Genomic DNA, 15,461 nt, shown 5'->3' with positions numbered 1-15,461 from the left:
GGTGTATGCTGCTGATGGCATCACGACAGAGGTGGAGAACAGAAGTAGAGGAACAGCAGGTTTTGCACTTAAGGGAAAAATTGCTCGTTTGTGCACACGTTGTGCCTCTAGATGCTGCTTTTTTGACCTTGGCTGTTGGTGGTACGTGTTTGCGTGCACCCCAGGATCCTTTTGTCCCCATCAGCCATTCCAGCATAGCTGGTGATGGACGGGGCTGTGAACTGTAGAATTGTGATCTGTTTGGTGTGCTGGGCCTGGGCCATCTCACAGGAGATGAGTGTGTGCCAGAGGCTTCTCCAGGCAGCTCTGCAGCCGTGCAGGGAGGTGGTGTGCTCGTACCTGGGGAGGTGAAGGGGAAGCCTGACAGGAGGGATCCTGCCCCTAAGACTTCTCTTGCTGCTGCTGCTCCTGTGCACACTTCTCCCCGTGGCCCCTGCAGTCCTGCCTGCTGCTGAGCACCCCTGTCCCTGCACAGAGCCCCGTGCTGGGGTTACCACTGCCCATGGTCTGTCTCCTCCCCTGCCCCTCCTGGCTCCTGCTTTAAGATCAGCGTGTGCCAAGGCTTCCTGAAGGAGCTGCTGTTCTGGCATGCCAGGAGGTGTTATATCGGCTGCAGAAGTGGTGGGAATTTACCTGGGATCTCATGGATGCACAAGCAGGGACAGCTGGCCAAGGCAGGAGCAGGAGGTGTCCAGAGAGGGACAATGGGTGCAGGGTTCCCTGCTGCACCCACAGGTGTCTCAGGGACAGTCCAGTTGTGCTTCCACTGCCTGCAGAAAGCTGCAAAAAGTCAGGAGCAAACCATGTGGAGATTTTTTCCAGCTTTCTTCCCTCTTACACCGTAATTCAACAATCTTTTTCCTCCTCCCAGGACTGCCAGGAACAAGGGCTGGCCTACAGGCTGTGTCTGACAGCTGGGATATGTCTGTAGATGCTGGGGAGTCACTGGGGCTGCCAGCAGAGCCATCAGCCCTGTGCCACCTGTTGGCATTAGTCAGTACAAACACAATGCCACAGCCAGTGCAGCTCTGACGTGGGTAGTGAGCATGGCATCGTCTGAGTGCTGGGCGCAGTAATTGTTCCACGCCATTTCTTGTGCAGTTTAATACTTAACTTTGTGTAAATGTGCAATTCTGATGTGAAAACAATCTTCTCAGAGTGCTTAGCACAGCGGTGCAGAGCTTGGGCACAGGGCAGGGAATGTGTCTGCATGGGACTTCTCCCGTGGGAGTATCCTCTGTTTTTTTGTTTGTTCGTTTGTTTTAATTAAAGCTCTGAAAACAAAAGTGAGAGAGGCAGAAGCTGGTGCTGTGCCTTGCAGGGGTGGCAGGGAGGGAAGGAGCTGCTGATGCAGGTGCAGGTGGGGTTGTTACATTAATCAGGTGATTTTGGGGATGGTGCTGTGGAGCAGGAGCTTTCCTGCTCTCAGACAATGCAGCCCCTTGCTGAGGAAGGGTGGGATGGAGAGGAACTCCACAGGCTGTGGTGACCCCAAAGGACTGAGGAAGAGGAGGATGAGGTGCTGGCACACACAGGGATAGGAACTGGCCACAGGGCTTAGGGTGATGGAAGGAGACAAGGAAAACCCACTGCCCTGAAGCGCACTGAGAAGGCAAGTGAAGAAGGAAGGGAGAGGAGGAAGCAAATAGGCTGAGATTCTCATAGAACAAAGCTGAGATTAAGGCGACTCCTGAGACCTTGGGGAGGTTAGAACTGAGCAGTAGTAACCTTGGGAGACTGTGATCATAAACAAAAATGCAAAACCAAAACCAAAACACCAAAAAACCAAGAAACCGAAAAAAAACCAGCCCAAAACCCAGACAATTTTACACAGACAATGATGAAAGATGACTTAGAGATGACAACACAGTTTGAGATGTTGAAGCACTGCAGTTCTGAAGAAGAAGGACCTCTGTTTTCACAGAGTTGTTTTATTTGCATTGGCAAAGGATGATGTGCTGCTACCTTTGGTGGGAGACTGGTTTTGGGGAGGGCTTTGCTTCAGTAGGTAGCGGCAACTTCTGGCAGAGCTGTGCCCCCACTTTGTGGTGAGAGTGGCATTACCCTGCAGGGGGGACTCCCCAGGGAGCTCTCTCTGAATGCAGCAGCCTGAGCAAGATGCCCACTTCAGAAACACCTGCAGCATCCTCCTCTGATGGCTTTTTTCCAGGTCACAGACTGCCTGGAAGGACCTGACCCCGTGCTGGCAATGTCCGCTCAGCCTGTGATTACAGTCCAGCCCCAGTTTTCGGTTGCCCAGCAGCCAGGGCATTGGCAGACAGGGATGATGGACTGCTGCTCCGACTGCGGTGTCTGTGAGTACACAGTGCCCCTCGTTCCTGCTGCTGCCCGTGGTGTGCTCCTGGTGCTCACCGTGCTCCTCCTGCAGCATTACCCCTGCTGCAAACCCCACTGCTGTGGGTACTGCACAGCATCTTGCCTCATGTCAAGAGCCACAGCTCCTGGCTGGCTTTTCCCCCTTTCCTTTTGCACCCCTCAGCCAAGCCCACGTCTCTCTGTCCCCCAGGTCTGTGTGGGGCCTTCTGCTACCCCTGCCTGAGCTGCCAGGTGGCTGGGGACATGAATGAGTGCTTCCTGTGCGGCTCCACTGTGGCCATGAGGACCCTGTACCGCACCAAATACAACATCCCGGTCAGTGACCAGCCCGGGGCTTGTCCCACAGCCACGGCATGGGGGGCTCGGGGAAGGAGAAAGGGGTGCCCAAGGGGGAGGGCAGAGGTGGGGATTTGCACGGGCAGGTGTCAGGGACACATCTGGCTCACCACTGTCCCAGCACACACCAGTTCATCCCAGTCCTTGCTGGATGTGAGCAGCAGGGCCCGGGTGAGCTGCCCTGGGTTGTTGCCGATGTAAAATAGAAAGGGAAAGAGTTATTCCTGCAATGTCCCATCCTCCACAGGGCTCTATCATGGGAGACTATTGTGCCGTCTGGTGGTGCACCCCGTGTGCAGTCTGCCAGCTCAAGAGAGACATCAACCGGAGGAGGGAGATGGGCATATTCTGGTAAGCTGGAGATGCTGGCCCTGCTTTGCCTCACTGCTGCAGTGACGGAGCAGTGATGGCTGAGGAAAGGGTGACCCTGCTCTCCTGTCCCGTTCCAGATCCTGCCATCTTCAGTGGAGCCACTGCAGGCAGCAGCTGCAGCTGCCCTGGATGTTGGGATATGCACCATGAGGAGTTTGCTTTCGCTGTGCTCGACCCCCTCTTCCTGGGGTAAAGCCAACAATAAAAGCACTGCCTGTGTCTTCCTGCCCGTGTGTTGAGATTCATGTCCCTGTGTCTTCCTGCAGCATCAGAATCAGTGCTGTACTTTTCTAGGCTGTGTGGCCAGAGGCCCAATGAGGGTGTCAGGCAAAGGAGGCTTCCTCTTGCACACTCACACTGGAATGAGGCCAGAAAAAATTCAGTGAGAAGATAAAACAAAGCCAAATCTGCCATGGGAACAGCTTCTCTGTGGACACCACCAATGGGCAGAGCTGTGACAGCATTGCTCAGAGAGGCCCAAGAGCACTGAACCCATCCCTTTTGATGTCTGGACTGTCCCCAGCACCAAGACACAAGTGGGGAGTGGTGGTGATGCTGTGGGATTCCCAGTCATTCTGCTGCCCTTACACAGACATTGTCAAGGGAGCATCACATGGGAGCAGCTTTCCTGTGGGTCAGACCCCTGCAGCTTGCGGGTGTTGGGTGTAATATGCTGTGGTAGAAGAGCTGGGACTTGGGGGTGCAAGGGTTTGTCCATTGCCTGCCATGGTGACAAACAGGGAAGAGGTAAGTCTGGGACTGGGAATGGATGCTCTGGCTCAGGTTGGTTTCAGGATTATTGCTTTGAACAGAAGAGGTGGGGTTCTGCCCAGACTGGGCTGCAGGAGGCTCTGCCGTGTGTGTGCTCCTGTGCTGGCACCTGCAGGACAGGACGGGGATTTATTCAAAAATGCCTTTTCCACTCACAACTCCCGCTGCAGTTTTCCCCGGTGTGAAGGGTGAGGTTGTCACTGCTGGCAGCGTGTACGGGTGTGTTCACACGCTGTATTTACACACACAAACCTGTGCACAGAGAGGCAGGAGGGAGCGGCTGTGCCGTGGTGCCAGCCGGAGCTGGGAGCTGGCAGCGTGCCTGCTGTGAGGACAGATGTCACAGGTGGCCGCAGGGTCACCTCTGCTCCCTCCTGGTGGTCCTAAATCCCTGCCACGTGCATCCTGCCAGCAGCAGAGCAGGGCTGGAGGTTGGGTCTGAGCCCACAACAGGCAGCTGCCTGGTTTGAGGTGGCCAGTTCAGTGACAGCCCTGCTGCTGCAGGAGACCATGGCTGTGCTGAGACCATCCAAGACCAAGGGCTTCAAAGCCACACAGCCAGGAGTGCTAGGTCGTCTCCTTCCAGGGACAAGTGAGTCCTGTGTCCCCAGCCCCCATCTCTCCTCCCACAGTGAAGGTTGTTTTGGGCTTCCCTGGCAGCCATTCCTTCCACTGGCATCCTTCTGCGCTCATCCTTGATCATGGAATCTCCTCCCCGGGTCTCTTGCTCCTCCAGTGCATCCATTGGGACCAGGGATAAAAGCCATGAGCCTCCACAATGAGCCAGAAGCTGCCAGGAGGCTGAGCTGACACAAGGACACAGAGGCTCTGTTTCTGTGGATTTCTTTATTAGAAGTAACTACAAACGACCACTACTAAAGCAAATACTGAAGATCACTCACCTGTAGACACACCTGTATGGATTATTTGAGGTGCCAGCAGCACCACCATTGCCAGGCTGCTGCCAGCAGAGGGCAGGAAGGAGAATCAACTCTTGTGGCAGTGATCCCACATCCCGGAGCGGGGCGAGCCCGAGGCTGCGCCGCCCGTATCCCGATCCCTGGATCCCTGTCCCGGGCTGTCGCACGGCTCAGCCGCTCGCTCCTGGTGTTCCGCTCTCCCTGTGCACACAGGGAGGCGTGACAGGCTTGGTTTTCCCGCAGGGATCCCGTTTCTCCCGTGAGGTCCCTGCGGGCTGTTCCAGCACTGAATTCCGCGCTTGATGGCACCCGTGTCCCGGGATATCGAGGGACATGGGGCTGGCCACAGCACCCCCAGGTGCCATTCCTTGCCGGGCTCAGCCCTGGCTGGCAGCACTCCCATGTCCCCGGCTGCTTAAAGCCGGAACAGGGATATTTCCCTGGTCCTGAGGCGCTTTTGTCAGTGCTGTCAAACCTTCCTTTCCTGCTCAGTGTCCTGCATTGTGCTCCTCACTCCCCTCAGGCTGCTGCCAGCTTGCTGGGGCCTGGATCGCTGTGGTTTCCTTGTGGTGCTCCCCTGGAGGCCAGGATGGTTGTGATGATGGTTCCCCTTGCTGGCTCTAAGACAGATCCTCCTCGGCACAGCTTTGCCCTTGTGTCCTCACGGGGCTTTGTCTGCACAGGCCGTGCTCTGGAGCTGCAGCAAGGAGCCGGGAGCAGCCAGCCCCGAGCCCGGGGGAGAGGCACAAGGGCCTGACCCATCCAAGGAGGGTCAGGGCACACAGGAGCTGCAGGCAGGGCCTGATGAGTGTCCAAAGGGGTGACCACACACCCAGCCGTGCTGCCAAGGGGGTCTCTCACTGCTGGCCAGGCTGGGAGAAGCGCAGCATAACCAGGAACACCTCACTGTGGGCGATGGATAAGCACTCCCTCCCCTCTGAGGGCTGGCTGGGTGGGCACTGTTCCTGCTACCTCTCTTGGCACTGCATGAATATGGGTGGGGGAAAACAATTCCAGAGGGGAGTCAGCACCATGTGGGGAGCTGTCTCAGCACTCCAGACCAAAGCCTCTCCCACGAGGCGTTTGCCTCATGTTTGGGTGGCTGGGAGCTCAGAACGGAGTTCAGGAAAGGTGAACCAAGAGTTGTTGGGCTCTGTCCCAGCTGCACCCCACTGCCAGCAGTTCTGTGTGGTGCTGGGGACAGCCCAGTGTTTGTGGGTACAGCTCCTGTGAAATGCACCCTGCTTCACAGAGGAGTTTGGGCAAATGCCTTCCTGGACCCCCCTTCTGGGAAAGATGTGACTCTTCTGGATAGGGAGGGGGACAGGCATCTCCTAGGGTCTCTGGGGTGTTCTCCCAGAGCTCTGACTGACTGGTGTCTCTCCTTTTTAGGTACAGAGGGGGCTCCACTGCCTTGTGCTGCCCAGCAGAGCCAGGCTCACCCTCACCTCACTCTTGCTGTCAGGAATGAGACTGAGACACACTCCACACAGTGAGGAGCATGTGACGTGTGTTTAATCCTCAAGGGAAGAGGCCAGGCTCCTTGCTGGGTGGAGCTCCCTGAAGGGGACAACCCATGTGGCTCCTGTGTGACAGACACCCTGGCTCCAGCTGACAGACACCCCAGTCACTCTGGATTAGAGATGCTCCTGGTTCTCACAGCTCACTGATGAATGCTCCAGCTGCTTACAGCTTAAGGTCTTTGATGCTCTGAGTGATTTCAACTCCTGCATCTTCCAGCTCCAGATCACAGTTCTGGCTGCTCTGCTGCTGAGGTACAAGATGCTCTTGCCAGCAGACCTCCTGCTCTTGTTACACACTGGGTTAAGGACACTTGGGTTTCTCTTGAGTTCCAGGCAATTCCAGCTCCTGGATGTGGTATGGTAACTACAGACAATGGATGCTCCAGTTATTTGGAGATCTGAGCTGTTTTGACAGCACACACCAGAGAGGAGATGCTCCTGCTGCTTCTGGAGGCAGAAATTAAGTCTGGGGGATGTTTGCAAACAGTCTGAAGGGCTCCCAGAAATGGGGGACAGCCTGTCTCACAAAGCACACTGTTAAGGCTGGAAAGCCCTCCAAGACTGAGTCCTACCATCAACCAAACACTGCCATGTTGATCACTAAACCACACCCCCAAGTGCCACATCTACACATTTTGTTAACATGTCCAGGGTTGGTGATTCCACCACTTTGCTGGGCAGCCTGTTCCGATGCCTGACCACCCTTTCCATAAAGAAATTTCTTCTAATATCCAATCTAAAGCTCCCCTGGCACAACTTGAGGAGATTTCCTTTCATTTCCTCTCCTCCTGTCACTTGTTTACCTGGGAGAAGAGATTCATCCCCACTTCTCTACAAACTCCTTCCAGGTAGTTGTAGAGAGCAATAAGGTCTCTCCTGAGCTTCCTTTTTTCCAGACTAAACATCCCCAGCTCTGCACTGATCCCACAGGGACATGAGATATGCAGAGAGGCATGACCTTACTGGGGAAAGGCCCATCCTGTCGTTTCCCGGGCTAATGGGACAGCCCAAACGATTCCTGAGAGGTTTAACACCAAGCTGGAAGCACTGCCATGCCAGCCTTACCTGCAGCTCAGGAGAATTCCTGGTGAGCAGCATGTTGTGCAACATCAGATTCAGTGTCTATATCCTTTCCTTGAGGTTCAACATCTTGAGTCTTTCAATGGCTATTACTTATACAAGATGTGTTTTCTTCTCCTCCTTGTAATAAATTTTTGTCATGCTATTAAACATTGCCTTCTACCTCTGAGGTGAAAGTGCAGAGCCTCATTCAATGCCAAACCAAAGAAAGGGCACAGCCCAGGACCTCCCCTTGGCAGGTGTGGCTGCTGCACAGATTTCACCTTTTGTTTTAGTTAATGAACAGCTGGTGGGGACTTTCTGTCAGATTTAACATTTAAACAACACAAGCAAGCTGCGTGGAAGGATTGTCTGATAAGGGGATCCCTCACTTATGGTGTGTTTAACATCTCAGGGTTTATGTGTTGCAAACTGACCAAAGGTCAGCTGTGTGTCGTGGGTGTGCCTCACATCTGAACAAGCACAAAACACAAGTGTGAAAGGTTGAACTTCATATTTAATCAGTTACTAACTTTAACCCTGGAATACACCACAGGTTTGCCTAAAGATAGGTGAGGAAAAGTTTATGAGCACTTTTCAGGCATTCTTATCTGACAAACAAGCACCTGGGTTGGGTATGGCCTTGGAGACAGTAAGATAGAAAAAAAAATTAGAATATTTTATATATAATTACATATAATATTATATATATATATAATTTTATATATAATATATAATACATATAATATATAAAATATTATACATTATTGAGTTTTGCACTCCTGAGGGCACAGGTTTTGAGCCCTGCAGCACTTCTCCTGGCCAGTTCCCAAAAAAGGCAGGCTGAATTCCTTTCACTCAGTGTTTCAGTCTCTAATGCAAGCATCAGCTGGGGCTTTCCTTCAGTCTGCTCCATGCCTGAACACAGGAACAGCTGTGCCTTGCATTCGGAAACAATCTCAAGGATACCTGTGCCTACAATTTAAAAAAACAAAAAATAATTCATATTGGCTCTTAGAAGTAGAGCAAATATCTGTGCAAACAAAATAATGACAGTTTTTCATCTCCTTTTGTTGTTGTTGGTTGGTTGGTTGGTTTAAGCCAGTCATGCTGAGAGCAGCAGTCACCTCTCTCTGCATCCTGTGCAAGTGCTCTGGTTTTTCCTAACTCATAGAAGAATATCCTGAGTTGGAAGGGACCCAAGAAGGATCATAAAGTCCAACTCCTGGCCTAGCATAGGACAGTCACAAGAACCACACTGTGTACCCAAAGGTATTGTCCAAAATCTTCTTGAGCTCTGTCAGGCTTGGAGCTGTGACCACTTCCCTGGGGAGCCAGTTCCAGTGCCCAAACACCCTCTGGGTGAAGAAACTTTTCTCTAATATCCATCCTAAACCTCCCCTGACACAACTTCAGACCATTCCCTGAGGTCCTGTTTCTGTCACCACAGAGAAGAGCTCAGTACCCATCCCTTCTCTTCCCCTCAAGCTGTCACTGCAATGAGGTCTGCCCACAGTTTCCTTTTCTCCAGGCTGAGCAGACCAAGTGACCTCAGCCACTTCTGGCATGGCTGTTCCTCAAGGCCCTTCACCATCTTTGTTGCCCTCCTTTGGATGCTCTCTATAGTTTCACACTTATCTTGTGGCACCCAAACTGCACAGCGCTGCTCTCCAGCCTCTCATTCCCCAGTCTGTCCGTACATCCAGGGCTGCCCCATCCCAGGTGAGAAATACAGCACTTGTCTTTGCTTAAGGTTCTTGTGGTTGGTGATTTCCCAGCCCTCCAACTTGTGAAGTTCTCTCTGTAGGATCTCTCCCTTCAAGGCAGTCAACAGCTCATCTCGATGCAGTAACTTAGTTCACCTTTGAACCCTGCATCCAGGCTGCCCAGGGATAGCCCAGACCTGATACTACAAATTGTCTGCTGAGGTTTCCTGTTCAGGCTGCAGATATGCTCCCTGAACAAGATAAGAGTATTTCTGCACCTCTTCAGTCACGTGTGCACCTTCTGAAATGCCACTGAGCTATGCAATGATTTTCACTAGCTGCTGGTATGCTTCTAGTCTCTTCTAAATACAGTAGAGGGTTAATTATTATAAAATCACTGATAAAAGAAAGAACAAGGGTTTAGGAGCATGGTTCATGAACAATAATATACTAACCCATCCCAGGTTACAGCTATGTAAAAAATCTGACCCTGTGGTGTTTGGTCCAGGTCGTGTTTAATAATTAGTGATTAGTCTTTCTAGGAAAAAGAGATGATAAAATCATGCTTTTAAATGGAAACCATCCATAACATGTTCTCTTCTGCGTCATCTGCCAAGGAGAAAGATTGTGACTCCATGGGCTCATGCATTTATCAAAGCTCTGGCAGTGCCGAAAGAACAGAAGGAGTTGCTTCAGCATCCCCCAGAGTTTGCCAAACCTCATCTTTGGGATTGTTGGAAGCTACAACTGTCCTGGAAAGCAAAACTGCATGAGGGAGCACATGGGGTGGGTGGCATACCTGTCATTAAGCCTGCTCCCAATTAGCACAGCTCCTGGAGAGATGTGGCTGATTCTGCTCAGTAACCTCAGCTGGGGACCAGTCCTGCTTTGTTAAAAACCAAGGCTGCCTCAGCTTTGGTTCCTTCCATAGCATCAATGCCACGCTCACATTCTGTCCTGTGAAAACCCCGCTCTGATGAGCTCAGAAAAGCCTTTACATTTTTGCAGATATTTAGAACTAAAGGAAAGCGTTCCCATCTCCAGGACACTGGGGGAGGAAATATCCAGATATCCCAGCTAACTGAGCCTTGTCTGACACGCTGCAAGCCCCGGGCAGCTGGAGATGCTCTCCTCCACTCACAGTGCCGCCGCTCCCGGCGTGGTTGGGCTGTGGCAGCCAAGATTTGCTCAGCGGAAAAGAGAAAAGGTGAAAGCAGCGGCTCGCCCCGGCCCTGCCCTCCCCACGAGGCGAGAGGGTGGAGACTCCCGGGCTGCCGGAGCCTGGGTACCCAGCTCGTCCTGCGGCAGATGTGATGATCGGGCTGGCACTGCCCTGCCCTGCCAGCCGAGCTGCACAGCGGAGCTGGGCTCCTGCACTCCACGCTGCTCCCTGGATCCCGCATCCCTCCCCGCTCCTCTCAGCAGCCCTGCGGCGCTGACCCGGACCTGCTGCTGGTGAGTGTCTCTGCGGCAGCTCAGCCCTTCCACTGAGCCGGGCTTAGCTCGGGTTTAGTGCCTCAGTGAGTTGTTTGCTCTATGGAATGGTGTTCAGCAGGTGTTTTTATCCGACAGCCAAGGAAACCACAGCAAAGCGCTCCCTACCTTCTCCCAGCTTTTACTGGGGAGGCAAGAAATCAATGGAGATATGCTTTATAAAAGGCAGCAGTGGGGGGGAGATGCTTCAGGGCATAAATTAAAACGGGTAAAAAGGTGAGAAATGAGAAAATTTTGCGGGAGCTGCCGTTCTCGGTGCTCCCTCATGCACATTAACTCGTGTGCAAATAAACGCCTGCACGCACAGCGCACTGCCTGCCCCGTCCCAGCTAACACTCAGGGCTCTTTTCACGGCAGGCAGGTTACAAATCCCCGGCAAATCGGCCGGCAATTAACTTACAGATTGCCTGAATCGCATTATCCTTATTTACTCAAACCGGTTTAATTTCCTACACGTGTCCCCGAGCAAGAGGAATGTGTGGTCCTGGCCCCTTTGTATCCCCACAGCCGCTCTGTGGTCAATCCACATCCCTGGAAATGGCTAAAGAAGAGGGGGAGAAAAGGTATTCTTACAACCTGTGACTATTTATATATATGTCTAAAGTCTAAAATGCACATACACGTTGTTTCAGCTTGCAAGACTTAACTTTGCACCCACTAAAAAGAAGAGGAAAAAATAGCACAGTTAATTGTGATTTCTCTGGCACGTTCAAGTATCCAGAAAAAAGAAAAATACTGTTTTTAAAAAGGGTTTAGGGCAGCTTTCTTTAGATTATTATGCCAAAAGCTACTTCTGTTTCTAAGACTCCTCCTCCTTAACTAACTTCAATGCTTAGTCTCTACACAGATAAAATCTTTTGAGTAACCGCCTGGATTTTAAAAAATGCACATCTGAATTTTGCTATTCATAATTTTATTACTCCTTCCATAGTATTGTTTTTTAGTTCGTGATGTTTTTTCTAGTTGATTTTATTCTATTTCCAAAGGATTTTCAGGAAAACTGACAGGAATAAATGTTCCTTAGCTTTTTATATAGACCATGTATCTTAAAGCACACAAATGCATTTACTGAAACTGTTTGAAAGACTACAGTTATGATATTATCGTGGTTCAAGTGTGTTTGAATCGATTGAACTTTGTAGCACATTTTGTTGTTTGATGGTTTTGCTTAGTTTCCCTGTGTGTAGGAAAATTGAGACTTTGTACTTTACAATTCTCAGAAGTATACACAGGAAAGTGACTGCACTGAGACTTTAATTTTATTGAAACAATAGGAAAAAAATTTCTTGGCTGTTTTTAAGAAAGTACTTTCATTTTGCCATTAATAAAAGGTTAAATCTCTAGATCCAGAACTTTGTCTCCTGACAAAATTTTCTGGCACTAAATATCTCTGAAGAAAATGATTTTCTATTAGACCTGAAATGATGCTGATATCACTGGCAATAAAAACATCTCAGAACTATTTGGCAAAACAAACAAAATTTCCAGAGTTTATGAATTTTTTATTTTGCTGATGCAAAGTGCACTATACCCAGGGTTGATATGATGAGAATATGAAACACTTTATTGAGATTAACAAATACTTTTGAATACAGCAGGCAGTACATGTTGTCATTGAATGTCCTGCTCATTTCCACCCTAAAGTAAATGTTTGTAAGCCATTGGCAATAAAGCCTGAGAGAAACTTAATTTAAAGTTTGCATAGAAATTTATTCAATTAACATTTATCATGGTTGTTTCTTTGTCCTGCACAAGCTCTGACTCAAAATGTTTCATGGCTTTTGGTCACATTAAACTCAATGAATTATTTTAAAACAATTACAATGTGCAATGTTTTAAAAATTCCCTTTCTGAGGAAACAGCTGACAATTACATCAGCTGTGGAGGAGCAGGCTCCTCTGTTCCTCTGGTGAAGCTTATTGCTAGATCAGAAATGGGAAGTTTGATTTGTAAAATACCAAACTGGTTATCTCACTACAGCTTCTTACACTGCAGCGAAAAAACAGGCATCCAAAAAAAGCAAAGCAAGGCAAATGCCTAATTTTAGCATGTGTACATAATTTCTACTGTCAACACTTAATCTTCTCCCAGCACAGTGTTAGCTGAGATCCAAATGGCCACTCTGGGAGGCTTCCATGGATCACCCAGCAAAGCCACAGCTGACCCATGTTGGTGCCAGCCCTGCTCCGAGGGAGAAGCTGGGGTTTGGGACTTCCCAAGCCCCTTCCCACCAGTCATTCTGCCACCTCAGGGAGCTGCTGTGGTGGAGACCTTGCAGTGGGAATGTCCCTTTGAGAGGAGCCAACACAGATTTCATACAGTGGAATAACCACTCTGGCTCTAAATGAATGAGCATTCTGCAATTTCTTTCTACAACGAATTCTGGTAGCTCTGAAAGTGTGAAATGTCATTTTCAGTATTAATGTAACATTTGAAATAGATGGCTTTTTTACTTTGATAAATGTCATGTCCGCAGCAATACACCTTTTATTTTTTTTCTGAAGGGAGGAGCAGAACACAGGTAGATCCATGTACCAGGTGTTCCAGTGCTGCACCCCACCCTGTCCCTGCAAGTGGCACAAGCACCTCACAGCCAGGAAGGGCTGTGACAACTTAAACCAGAGGTCCAGTGAGACCTGAATCCTGTGCCTCTGCTCATACCTGCCAGTAGTTAATGCTTTCCCAAGTGACAAGAGCAAAGAATGCTGTTTTAATCTGGAAATTTGGGTTATCAAGCTTTCCTGTACTGGAAGTTTCCCCTGACAGTTGTATTAAATAGCCATTGAGAGACTGTTTGCTATGGATATATGTACTTCTTCCCATGCCTGATTTAATTATGTAGCTTCTACACACATTTTTGCAAGGAAGTGTACAATCTCATCATAACTTGATTTATAGACCACATTTGACAATGACAGACTGTCCTTAGGAACAGCACTGTAAAAGCAGTGTGATCCTTTACTTGTGAAAGCAGTTTCTGATTCTCTGCTTACTGTCTAGCTGTCCAGTTCAGTCCAGAAAAATGAATTTCTTTCTTTAATTCCTAAAAAAAAAGTGTTTTTTCCTGAAAAGCACTTCAGAAATTTCAGTGCAAGTGTTGAGCTAGGTTTTTATGCTGGTCTTTTGGAAAAAAAGACCAAAAACCCAGCAAAATCAAATGAAGCAAAGAAAAATGTAACCATTCTGTTGATTACACCTGAGGTCAAACTCCACCTCATTTTCTTCTCATTTGCTCATAATGTTGCATCAGTAATACTGAAATATTAAGCTGAGGAAAAAAATGTGACCAAGCAAAATACTGATCTAAAAACCTTTATAAATGTAGTGATATATCAAGGTCAGAGTCAGATTGTCTCCTGACTTCCACACTCACTTTGTGCTGCTTGGTTATCCAACAGCTCAAGGGATTTTCTAATGCCTGCCTGTGGTGTTGCCCCTGTGGTTGAGTATTTGGTGCCTGGCTCAGAAAACCTCTGCTCAGCACTTGGTGAGACTTCATGACAAGTCCCACTGCAGTTCTGAGTGCACATCTCTCATTTTTCAAAGCATCTTTCAAAAGGCAGTGATTGATGTCCAGACAGATTAACCCAGAAAATGCAGGGAAAACAGCCTTATAAAATTACCTGTCCTCCTCCAGGTAGGTAAACCTTCTCTGGCACAAGTGAGAGTGTGTGCAGTTTATCAGTAAAAGGCCTCTGTATTTTAAATGTAGCACATTTGATTGATGTTCAGCTTATTCAAAATGCATTTCAGCTACAATTCGAGCCAGACCCATTGTAATTACATTTCAAACACGGTTTCTTTGCACTGGGGCAATATTACTGATTACTAAAACATTAAGACCTTGTATTTCTGCCAGCAGAGAAGAGTGCAGCTTTCTCAGAAGAGGCAATCTTGGGCTAGATTTGGGATAGCATCGCTGGGAGACAGATGAACCAGACTTTATGTGCGGATAGGCGGGTTGCTGAACGTAGAACTTCCAGAGGTTTCAGTGTGCTGATAGCCACCAAGGAGAGCTCAGCTGTCTGTAAAGCAACCTTAGCAAACTGACAAGATAAGGGCTGGGGTTTGGGTTTTTATGTGACCATGTGAGCCTGTTAGATTAAATGGTTTTTGTCTTTTTTTTTTTTCTTTTTCCTAACGACTCTCAAATTCATTCAGCGTGTCTGAAACTGTTGTAATTTGTCTCCTTTCTCGCTGTAAGCAGTGGAATTGTGCTGAGGTAGGGGACTGGTCACTTCAGAGCTCCCAGCTGCTCATCTGCCCTCTTGATTCCCATGAACTATTGCATTGCTAACATTTCCCATAGTGACAATTAAAGTAATTAGACTGTGGTGAGTCAGCATGTTTTATAGAATGGCCAGACCCTACCTCTCTCCCAGATGACCCTTAGGGAAGCACAAAGGGGACAAAGGTCTGCATGCACGGGGACAGCCAGGGGTGCTCCCCTGTGCAGCTGGATGGCTCACAGGCAGAAGCCTGGCTGATGAGGGAGGTGAGATTACTTTAATTATTCCACAACTTTTCACAGGGAAATCAAACCCAAGGAAGAGAATTACTGTCAGCTTCCATGTTGCTGTGTCCTGGGCAGAATTATTTAGATTAATAGAACAGTTTCTGCCTGTGGCCAGGTGCTGCTGCTGGGGGGTAGTTGGAAGGGGAGGATTCTGTGGGAAAGATCCTGAGGTTGTGCTGTGGCAGACACAGCCACTTCCAGCTGCTGAGACAAAGTTGAGTGTGTCAGTGATGTTGGTAGAACCTCTCTGGAGACGTGTTTAAGAAAAGGCTCAGCAGCTGTGAGAGAGAAGTGAGGAAATGTGGGAGAAGCAGACCCCAGAGAAGGAATTCCAGGTGCTGGGTGGGTAGCTGTGCCCCTACCAGACCATCAGGATCTTCTCTCTCTTTACCTCTGGCAGACCCAGCTCCTCATCCTCTCCAGGTCT

The 15,461-nt window shown here is 49.3% G+C and overlaps 1 protein-coding gene across 1 annotated transcript; it reads left to right on the top strand.

Moving 5' to 3' along the window:
• Positions 1-2,209: 2,209 nt before the first annotated feature.
• On the top strand, positions 2,210-3,028 carry LOC116997027 (placenta-specific gene 8 protein-like). Its single transcript, XM_033061219.1, has 3 exons — positions 2,210-2,315; positions 2,528-2,652; positions 2,921-3,028. Exons 1-3 carry the CDS (start codon positions 2,210-2,212, stop codon positions 3,026-3,028), a joined length of 339 nt encoding a protein of 112 aa, XP_032917110.1.
• The last annotated feature ends 12,433 nt before the right edge of the window (positions 3,029-15,461 follow it).

Source organism: Catharus ustulatus, chromosome 5 (genome assembly GCF_009819885.2).
Source record: "Catharus ustulatus isolate bCatUst1 chromosome 5, bCatUst1.pri.v2, whole genome shotgun sequence".
NCBI classification, from domain to species: Eukaryota; Metazoa; Chordata; class Aves; order Passeriformes; family Turdidae; genus Catharus; species Catharus ustulatus.
Note: the sequence above shows the minus strand (reverse complement) of the source record. Positions and strands in the feature narration are given on the sequence as shown.